General features: G+C 46.4%; 1 protein-coding gene across 7 annotated transcripts in view; it reads right to left on the bottom strand.

Annotated features, from left to right (window-relative positions):
* STOX2 (storkhead box 2) overlaps nucleotides 1-11,166 on the bottom strand; it is a 221,884-nt gene that overhangs the window by 102,040 nt on the left and 108,678 nt on the right. Inside the window, exon 1 of one of the 7 annotated variants that reach the window (XM_060652889.3) lies at nucleotides 7,307-8,351. The exons of 4 other annotated variants lie outside the window; for them this stretch is intronic. In XM_060652889.3, the coding sequence (XP_060508872.1) occupies nucleotides 7,307-7,448 (142 nt within the window). In that variant the 5' untranslated portion in view covers nucleotides 7,449-8,351. Of the gene's footprint in view, nucleotides 1-4,630; nucleotides 4,674-6,231; nucleotides 8,352-11,166 lie in introns of those variants that run through there. 2 more of the 7 variants (XM_060652888.3, XM_060652893.3) reach the window with 2 other exon arrangements.

An 11,166-nucleotide genomic window follows, 5' to 3' on the forward strand; every position in this document is an offset into this window, starting at 1 on the left:
TCTCTGAACTCCTATTCCCCTTACACCAACCGTATCGACTTCCCCACCTGACTCTTGATCATATCCTACCTATCATTTACCACTTTCTAATGGTCGATTCGCTGACAGCTGGTCACGTCTTCATCCAATTTTTAAAGAGGAGTCGTATTTCATTCATTCACACGATAAACATTTACTGAGTGCCCGATATGTGCCAAGCCCTGTGGTTGCTGGCAAAATAGAGACGTGAATAAAACACGTAGTGCCATTGAGGAACTCGCTGGCTTGTACTGGAGACCCACGTGTGAACTCGTGGTATGACACAAGGTGACCGTGTTGCTGTAACACAAGTACAGAACAAATGTCATAGGAGGGATTTGCTCTAGAAAGGATGTGGAGGTCAACTGAAAGAGAATGGTGTATGAGCTGGTTATGGAAGGTTCAAAAGTATTCCTTCAGACCTTTAAAGATGGGGAGCCTATGGGGCACCCGGGTGGCTCAGTCGGTTAAGAGTCCGACTTCGGCTCAGGTCATGATCTCACAGTTCGTGGGTCCAAGCCCCGCGTCGGGCTCTGTGCTGATGGCTCGGAGCCTGGAGCCTGCTTCGGATTCTGTGTCTCCCTCTCTCTGCACCTCCCCCGCTCGTGCTCTGTCTCTCCCTCCCTCTCTCTCTTGAAAATAAATAAACATAAAAAAAATTTAAGAAATAAAAAATAAAGATGGAGAGCATAGTCTAAGCAGTGGAACAGACATTACAAAAGGCACAAAATGGCAATACGGTATTGTTGAAGGTATTTTCAGGAGCCTAGAACACAGGATGGTGGGGAAAGAATGGGAAGAGGGGGTGGAAAAGGCAGTCATGCCAAGAAGAGGTCATGCCAAAGAGAGGTCATGCCAAGAAGAGCCTTGGTCTAGGACTTCATCCACAGGCATGAGAAACACTGAAAAGAGAAATGACATGACCCTAACACAAAAACCCTCTGGGGACCCAAGGAGGACGAACCGTACCTGAAGACAGGTCAGTTTGGAAGATACCGTAATAGAACAGAAGGAGATTCGAGCAACACAAGATGAAGAAGGAGGGCAGATTTTAGAAATATTTAGGTGGTAGACACTGGATTTTCTGACCAACTGGTTGTACATTCTAACGTCACATAGAAACAGTCTAGGGATCAACCACTCGAGGAGAGGTTTGCTGTCTACTTAAAAAATTTACCCATGACATTTCTTTCCGGTCGTACGGTGGCTGAGGTTAATTTAGAGTTGACTATAGCCTACAGTCTTATAACATGCAAGAGCCTTTACACCTTATAGATTAGGCTCCATACAGCTTCTCTGATCCACAAAAGCCTGTCCGAAACTGAAAAGTCAACGTATTATCCCACCAGCAAGGACCTAACCAGATTTTGTTTCTTGGTTATATTTGCACCCAGCACAAGCAATCGTTTACCAAAGAACATGCTATTGTCTGAACTGTCCTAACTCTCTGGGGTGTTGGGAACTTAAGCCAGAATTGCTCCGGAGGTGTAAAAATGCTAAGGTTTTTATACAATACACTCATACTCCTTTTTCCAAATAAAAACATTCACGAGAGCGTAAAAGATATTGAAACACCAAGAGAGGTGACCTTTTGTAAGTGCATTCGTGTTCTCTTGGGAAATAAAGAATAAAGTCATTCACCACCAAGTGTAATATTCCTCACTTCCACTTGCCTGATGAAAGGAGTCAACACAGGTAGTTTCAAATTAAAACACAGTTGGAGTAGCTGGCCGAAAATGGATCTCTCCAAAGAGGGGAAAGGAGGTGACAGGATGTTATTTATGAAAACTTGCGTGTGATTATAACTTCGTCCATCACCTCCCTCCCGCGTCACTCTGCTGGCCAGCACAAGGCGCGCGCACATTGAACACAACGCTTGAGGACGGCAGGAAATAGGACTGTTTTGCAAAATGAGCACACTTCCCACACACCCCACATACGGGGAAGCACGTGACTCCAATAAGTAGAAAGGGCAAAGGTTATTTCTAACGATTTCTGTGTAAGTGCTCACGAGTCCTGTGATGGCTCATTACAGAGTCACCGCGGGGCCCAACTCTGTAATGGAAGCAGGGACCAGAAGGACCCGTTACAGACGGGAGGGAGGTCATATTACTCGCCAGGGACACAGCCGGTTGGTGGCAGGCCCAGATTGGAACCTCGAGTGTCCATCCTCCACTCCCAGGAAACTCTCACGTCTCTTAAAATAACAGAACAGAAGGATCTGGGACACACAGTCAGCTGTGCCCCAGAATTAGTTTCTATAAAATTAAAACTAATAAAGTCATCAAGGTGGTTGTGCTGGTCATTCCGCCCCACCAATGACATCAGTTGGGTCGGCAGACAAAACGGATTTCAATTTTCTTCAGATGCCAATTTGGGCCTTTTGTGTTCTCTCTCTTTTCCAACCCTTTAAAGTCACAGCGGTAAAACTGTCTGCTTTGCCATTCTTTAAAATCTAAAAGCACCCTAAGTTTGGAGACATCTTGCATTAAGCAACAGCTTTGATGGACATGCTCTGTAGAACCTTTATGTGGGAAATTGACTTTCCAACTCCTGATCAATAGAATACCCCCGACTTGATGGCATTACACGTGGAACATCTAGACTCACTCTTCCCCGGGACTGGGGGAGAAGAGAGTCAAGAAAATGTAAAGTTAGTAGCAACATTTGTGCAAAGAGGTCACACAGTTAAGGCTCTAATAGCTTCACCGACAAAAGGTTTGCTGTCTTGAAAATTATTTCATGGAGGTATGTGAGCATGTTTTCATGTGGAAAGCACTAGAAATTATACAGCTATTGCCCTCCCTGGGGGGAGACAGACTTTTATTTCTGGTTAACTGATGTCATAATATCTAGTTTTAGAAAACGCAGAATGATTCCACATCCGTTTGATCTAACCTCTTTTCTTCTTCAGATAATGCCTGGGCACTGAGTTATTCATCTTGTTTTGAACAAAAGGTAAGATTTTCCCCCTTCTGCCCAGAAACTACCATTGGGAAATTAATAGTCAAGATGAACAAGGAATTCATCTCATGGCCTGTGAACTTGCTGGTTGCCAGAAGGAGGCCTGTGAATTCTTAGGGTTATTTTAGATTTGGTAGCATGAATTGGGAGCTTTAACAGTCATAAAAGACATGGTCGTCAAGATTTGAAGTTTCAGAATTCTCTGTACTTCCAGAGGATCTCTTTTAAGTTTTATATGCGCCTGTTCTAACCTCTTGAGTTTAAGTGTAGTTTATCCTGAAGCTATACGAAAAAGCCACGGCTAAATGTCAAGCCTACTGCTATAAATCACATTTCAAACTGGTAATTACTTACTAGTGGAGAGAAGGCTGTTTGAAATGGTGCTGTCTCATTAGAAAGCTATTACGGACGCCTGCAATTCGGCCTTAATAAACAGAGGTAAACTTCAAGTGTCTACTGTGTGACAGGTATGCCAGACCAAAACAACTGCTATTAAAATTCCCAAGGATCTCTCTCTCTCTCTCTCTTCTTTCCTAAAGTTAAAAAAAAAAAAAGTGATCCCCCCCCCCCATATTTTTTAGGAACATTTGTTGGGGTGGGGGGAGGTGGATTTCTAAAAAGAGTCACAAGTGAAGTTATTTTAAGTTCCTTATTTTAAGTAACTCCCTAACTTATTTTGTCCTTTGAACTCAATAACAAAAAAACTCTTTCTACTGAAAATGAAGTACGATAATACCAGTCGTTATCATGCCAAATGACTGGACAAACAGAATATGAAAAGACTCACGTTCTCAGCTGCCTCATTTCCTATTTCATTTTATGCGACAAAGCCTCTGTTTATATCCAGAGTCACTAACTTGATGCAAGTAGATTTCCTTTACCTTTCGTAAGAGGAAAAGAACTTCCTGTAAATGATCTCTGAGTGTTTCAATATACCATCTATTCCTATCAAGTTTCATATTTGGAAAAGAGCCATTTTTGAAAAGGAAATTGATAAGATACCCACCCCAAACACACAAAAGATGCATATGAGCGATTCCATCTACTCTCCCAACGCTCATTGTAGGTGTCTGTCTTAATATTTACCATTTCCTTCCATCAGCACCAACACCACTCATCACGTGTTTTAGCTAACGTTTTAAGGATGGATAAATAATACCCCTCCCTCGCTGGGCACACCATATTACATCCAACCTAACAGATAGGTGAGAATCTAGCAAGGCACTTGGCCCTTAGGGACACTCCAGAAACTACTGAATGACTGACACCGCTCTTCGTCCCCCACCTTTTGGGTTTTTTGTTTTTTGGTGTTTTTTTTGTTTTTTGGCTTTTTTTTTGTTTTTTTTTTTTTTGTCAGCAGGTACCTAACATTCAATCTGCATAGAAAACCACTATCCTGAAACAGCTTATCCTTCAACATCACTGTCAGACCTGCTTACCATGTGCAGATCAAGAAATGAAATAAGAAAAGAGAATCAAATAACATTAAGAGTTTCTTCCCCCACGCCTTCAGAAACACCTCGCAGATCCGGCAAACGCAGAGAAGTACTTCAGCAAGTAATGAAAATGTGATCACAATGAAGCCATGCCAAAGACAGATAAAAACAGGCTCTATGGGAATATGCCTGAAATCGTTAAAGAATCTCACAGGTTTGTTGAAGAAATTATGGCCACCTGCCCTCCCATAGCTTCACACTTGGGTGTCAGTACTGGGTCCTGAAGAGGGATAAAAAAAAAAAAAAAAGAGGGGAACCATTCAGTGTGGAATGAAGACATTCAAACCCAGGCATCTGAGACCTGGGATTATCGAAACACTCGGTGCAGACATGAGTTTATGTACATATGTGTTTTGAGGTTAGATTTCGATTTAGGTGCATTTCAAAATTTACAATCACAAGTCTGAAGACTGTAGCAACCACAGCAGTGATTGACTTGAATTACTAATGTATAAACTGTACTTGTCACTTTGCAAATCTGGCTTTTCATGAAAGAGAGAATCGAGGGCGCCTTACTGCCAAAACAGTACAACATCCTCTGTAGCCAGATTTTGCGATAAAAAAGATGGTTATTTTATTTCGATTTTATATTTATGGAAATGTGGTCACAAGACATTTTTAAAGCATGAAGTACTGATCTCTGGGATAATACATATTTAAAAAAAAAACTTGCTGTTTTAAGGGGAAAGACAGCAAAGCTACCCTGTGAGCACCAACCACACGCTTAAAGCAACCTCGCCAGTGAAGACAGGGCTCGGGATGACTTGGAATAGTATGTGGTTTCAAATATAATCTCATCTCTTCCATCACATTGTGTTTGGTAGAAAATCACTTCTTTCAAACTGAAAAAAAATGAACAAAAATTGATGTCTGACCATCGCACGCAAGTGGTCAACAATAAGTAAGGAGAAAACAAGGAAAGAGTTCCAGGGTTTGCCTCCTTCGGCATTTCCTCCAGTATTTTATCCCCTGGGTTCCCAAGTCACAGCCAAAGCCATTCCGTCGTGCTGCCAAAGGGAACCGGCTCCTTCCGAAATGCTCTTAACAGCCCTGCGTTTTACCATGATGAAACCCTTTCTGAAGCCTCCGTTTCCATTCACCGTTTTGTTCGTCCTTCCTGTCTGACATGCAAATACAGCCTCCATTCTTTCCATACAACCTAATTCGAGGCAACATATGTTAAATCCACACAGAATCATGTGAGCGTTCAATCCGCATACACACCATTACCCCACGGAATGCATGCAATGAGCTCCCAGAGTTGTCTGCGTGCAAATCACACGAGCTCTGAGACGTATGCGGGGCTCTTCCCGGACTCCAACCATCCAGAGTTGTGCACGGAACCTGTTCCCTTGTAGGCACAAGGGGCTGTCTAAATACCCACCAGGATAACTGGCCACCATGCAGGAGCCGGCCAGCTCGCTACGGCAGGCGGCCCCGGACGCAGGCTCTCCCACAAAGCTCAAGGAGGCTGCCGCGCAGGAGCCTTGCAGTCATTTATCTCCTGCAGCCAAAGCGCCAGGCACGGCCCCCTCCCTTATTTTACCTAACTAATAGCTCTCAAACCCCATATTGAGAGGGCCTGCTGTGGATCTTGCGGAGGTACAAAATGGTGGATGTGAGCTAATTTTTCCTGCTTTCCCCATAACTTATCGCATCCATCACCGGCCGTGCTCCCACCTAAGCACCCCGGCGGCGGCGCACCGAGCACGCCCCGCGGACCCGGCCCGGGGGCAGAAACGCGGCTACCCACCTGATGTCATGTAGCCCCGAGAAGCCTGGGGCGCGAAGGCCGCGGGGAAGCGCTTGTGCAGGCGGTAGTCCTTCTCGCTGCGGGACCTCATTCGGTCCGAGGCCCGGTCGGAGAAATCCGAGCTAGGCCAGGCTCGCCGCAAGGTTGTGCTCCGGGTCTTCTTCATGGTGGGGGAGCGCGACCTGCCGCCCCGATCCTGGGGGCCTCAGCGCCGGGGCGCAGCGCGCTGCTTCATCCGTCTACGGCGGGCACGACCCTGGCGGACTCTGCGCACATTTTCCCAGCCCCTCCTCGTCGGCGTCTACACAGCCAGCGGCGGGTCCGGCCTTCCCCACGCCCCCACACACCCCCACGGCGAAGGCTCCGATTTTACACACGTCCCACAATGCATTACACTTCATTTGCAATCCGCCCGGCTTATAGCTTCCAGATTCCTGGGGGGGAAAGGCGCGTTAGGAGGCTCCCCGGCCCGGAGGAGGCGGGGAGGGGGCGGGCGGGGTGGGGGCGCCGAGACTTGCAGCGTGAAAGCAATGGGAGCGCAGACAATGGCCCGATTCAGCGCAGGAGTGCTTAGCCAACTGTGAGCCACGGCACAAAAGACCCAAACAAATGAGGAAGCCGAGGCCTCCTCCGGGGCTGACCCGGGATCGGGCGCCCGGGAAGTCGGAGGGGCGGCGGCAGACCCTCTCCGCACCCGGCGGCTCAGAGCGAGGCGTGGGGATGACAGCGTCCGAGTCGTGTCCCCCCGGGCCTTTCGGCCGCGCGGCCCGCAGTCCCGGGCGCAGGCTGGCTCGGCCTCCCCTGCAGTCCTTGGGAGGCAGTCTTCATTACAGAGGCTCGAATGGGGGGCGCGTGTGCACAGGGATCCGAGCAGACTCTGCAGACAGCAGCTGCGGCAGGCGGGCTCCTGCGGAATCCAGGAAGAGCCCGAGTCCTCCTCGCAACTGCAGCGCCTCGTCAATCTTCCTCCTTCCCAGGCTCAGGGTGGTGTGTGTGTGTGTGTGTGTGTGTGTGTGTGCGCGCGCGCGCGCGCCGACACGCATGTGCCCCCCTACACATGCATGCTCCTACTTACTGGCCGAGGGGGCGTCTGGAGCCATGGCTGCCAGCGATGCCGAGCCTGCCGATCCACACCCGCACGGTGGCACCAACGCCCGGTCGCGAGCGCGCAGAATGGCTATTGAAGGGCAGGAAGCGGGGCAGCCGCCCAGTCTCATGCTAATCACCGAGCTGCCTTAAGTTAGAGCACGGATCCTGTCAGGCTTCTCATTTTCATGTAAAACACCCTGCGGCGGCGCGGGGACCTCGGCGGGCGCCCCAGCCCGGAGTCCGTGCTCGGATATTTACATATTTTTAGGATAGTCCCTCCCCCTCGCAGGAAGAGACAGAACCCCCTCGGTGGGAACAGGGAGATCTGAGGTGCCCTGTCTTGCCCACCTGCGCCAACCCCGGAGTCAGCTAGAGCCGGAGAAGGGGGCGCCACCGGGAGCTCCTGCGACAGCCGCAACCGCCGGGGCACCTGGTCCACGCCGCCTGGGAAACGCAGTGGAGGTGGTCTCCGGCTCTTCCTCTCTCTCCCTGGATCCCTCGTGTAAGTCACCAGCAGCCCGCTAACCTGCATTCAGGTCCTTTACACAGCACGGCTCTGCACAGCTGCTTCTGGTCCAGCAACCAATCGCTAAAGGACAACAATGCGCGCGACGCGGGAGGGGCGGAGGGGGATGCGCCGCCCCGGCCGAGGCGCGGGGCCGGGACGCCGAGGTCACGCCGAGTTAAAGGCGCGCGGTCACAATGCTGCGGACCCCGACGACGCTGTGCGGGCTGCCGGTTTTTTGTTTTTGTTTTTTTTTTTTTTCCAAAGCGCTTATACCCCCATTTGGGTTTCCAGAAATGCTCGGGTGTTCTAAACAAAAATAAACCTGATTTTTTTTTTCGACAGTGTACTTTATTGTACATTTTCGCGCTTTTTTATTACTGACGATGCAACGTTCAGAATCATTTTTATGTTGTCGTTTCGTAGACACAGGTGCCAAGATGCAGAGACAAGGATACGAAATGTTATGGGGCTATGATCTTAGGCTGATGCCACAAAAACAAACAAACAAAACCAGAAAAACAGCGGGCTCTAAATGGTTAAGATTCAAGGGTTCTAGCATGATTTGGTGCTATTCGGAGGCTTGAATTCTTTGTTGGGGGTGGGGGCGGGCAGCAAGGTTCTTGAAGAACTATGCATATGGGGGCGGGGTTTAAGCCAAAGCATTAGATAATCTAGAACCAGAGCCTCTATTCGGTAATTTAAGGCTGCTCTCTAAAGAGCCAGAACTCCTCTAAGGAGCCAGCGTAACTAATCTATCTCTTGGGATAATGGGAGTACACAAGCCAGCAAACAAATAAAATCACTAAGTATCATATGGAACTTATATTTCCACTAATCAAAATTTACTACAACTGTAAACCAATTAGCCACAGTTTAGTGACATTTGTTAAAAGTTAGGAAAAGAGACTCCCCCAGAAGGCACATTTTGCTAAGATGTCTTCTTTACTGTAAGAGGTCTTCTAAGAACAGAAAGACCACAGTGTTAGAAGCTACAGAAGACTAAATGTGTAAAGAACCATAAAGGTAATATAAAATAAAAATGCATGAGATATTGACATTTAGATCTCTCAATCCAATTCAACATACAATTACTCAGTACCTCCCATGAGCCAAAAGTGGTGATGTGAATGATTATAATAGTTCTGACTGAAGGCTAATGGTGATTGCTGTGGCAAATGTGATATTTACTCATTCAGCAAATAATTATTGACTATCTAGAATACGCCAGCCCTGTCATGGGCGCTGAATACCACACATGGCCCCACACAGTTTATGGTGTAGGTAGTAAGCAGATAAATGCACCACGTGTGCTAAGTTCTAGAAAGAAGAATAACCTCTATGAAAAAAAATGTTCATCTGAGACCTAGGGAATGGAGGAGTCATCCAAGCAAAGAGTTGGGAACACGGTATTTCAGAAAGTGGGACCAGTACGTACAAAGGACCTGTGGTAGGAAGCGAGTGTGGCCTCTGCTGGAAGGAGTGAAGGAGGGCCAGTGGGGCTGGAGTTGGAGCAGAAGAGGAACGCGTGTGATGAGGTCATAGAGGAAGGCAAGAGCCAGATCGTGCAAGGACTTGCAGGCTGTATTAAAGATTTTGTATTCTATTCCCAGGGCGGTGTGAACTGCTGAAGGGTTTTGAGCAAAGACGCACCGAGAGTTTTAGAATTTCTCAATAGAAGGAGCTCAGAAGAGGGAATCTGTTTGAAAGGAGGGGTCAGCCAGGAATTTTCTGGAGAGTAAGTCTGAATTGCCCTTGACTTAAAACTGAGAAAGTATTCATTGTTCACGTGAAAAAAAAAAAAAAAATGGGGTGGGGTGATGGAGGTTTGGGGAGGAGAGCTACCCTCAGCCACCTCTGAGTGTGGGCCTTAGAGGGGAGTCGTACTGTCCCGTGTACCTACCCAACAGAGTGCCCTTGGAGGCAAGGCCCAAGAGCCAGACACAGAAGCATCAGAGAGCAAATGGGTGGGGTTAGCTGAATGGAATCGGATAGTAAATGGAGTAGGAGAGTTTAGGGACAGTTAAGTAATTTATCCATCCGAATCAGGTGGCAACATCAAGAAAGGTTATGAAGGTAAGGCTTGAATCTCGTAAACACATTATGAAACCAATCCTCTCGGAAGAAAGTGGACGTGGAAACCCCTGTGACTGTAGCCACTGTGAAAATGAGACTCAGTGTGTCCTGTGCAAACATTCACTCCACTCACACCCAACTTGTGGGTCTTCAGTACTGGTTCCAAGTCTCTCCACCTAAATGAGACTGTCCTGTATCTGGGTCACCCACCGTCTCTCAAGGAAGTTCAGTTGCATAACCCAGTATTCAGTACTAGGCAAGTTTAGAATTCAATGGAAAAATGATAAAGCAAATCAATTTTAACGTGTAATGTTTAAAATCAGGCTCCAGCATAATTTGTACATTTGGTATTTACATATGAGCTTATAGACGCTGATAATTAGATACACGTTTGCTTTGTGATTCTAACTCGAATGTGTAATTGATCTTAGACTTCTGATTCTAAGTGGAAAAGTGTAAGAAATTTGACTTTGAAATTCTCACTTAAAACTCTGGTTTTTTTAGGTTTCTAAGAGTTTAATGAACTTAAGAGTTTTAAGAATATAAACTCCATGAAGGCAAGGGATTTTCCTGTTTTACTCATCGCTGTTCATTGTTGTTCTATTCAGAGTTGTATCTCCAGTGGCTAGTAATGCCTGGCATGTATTTGATGACTAATGAAGCCTGACTGAGTATTCTGGAAGATCTGGTTTGAAGCCTTCCCAGTCAGACGTAATAAGTGCTTTTTTAAAAAGTTAAATACACCAAATTTATAAATGCGATTTAAATTTTTAAGGGAGTGGACTAAACCGTATTTCTGAATGGAACTAATTGTTGAGTAAAGGGACTTTATAGTCTTTAACTTGAGTTAATCAAATATTTTTTCAACATTCCCCCAAGAGTGATCGTTTTTACTTTATTTTATCATTTGAAATTTACAAACAGTAAATCGAACCTAAAAACTTAAGGGCATTTTTATTTTTTCCATTTGTATCTCTTGTAAAAGAAAATTTGATTTTTTGAATTTGTATCTCTCGTATACTGAGCATTAACGAAAGACCTAAATATCTGTAAATGATCTTTGCCGTGCACAGAAAGCCCCCCTCAGACATTAGAAAGCCCACCCTGACTACAGACTGAACATGTCATAATAGATCAGGGAGAAAAATCTCTGGAGTAAAGAAAACGTTGATATGAGTGAAAAATGAACACAAGCATAAACGTAAGTGGTAACAGGTCTGAGCCTTGACCCTGTCACCTAGAAGAGGAATTTCAATCCAGGACCT

The sequence above is a fragment of the Panthera onca genome, chromosome B1, assembly GCF_046562875.1.
Source record: "Panthera onca isolate mPanOnc1 chromosome B1, mPanOnc1 haplotype 2, whole genome shotgun sequence".
In the NCBI taxonomy this organism is placed as follows: domain Eukaryota; kingdom Metazoa; phylum Chordata; class Mammalia; order Carnivora; family Felidae; genus Panthera; species Panthera onca.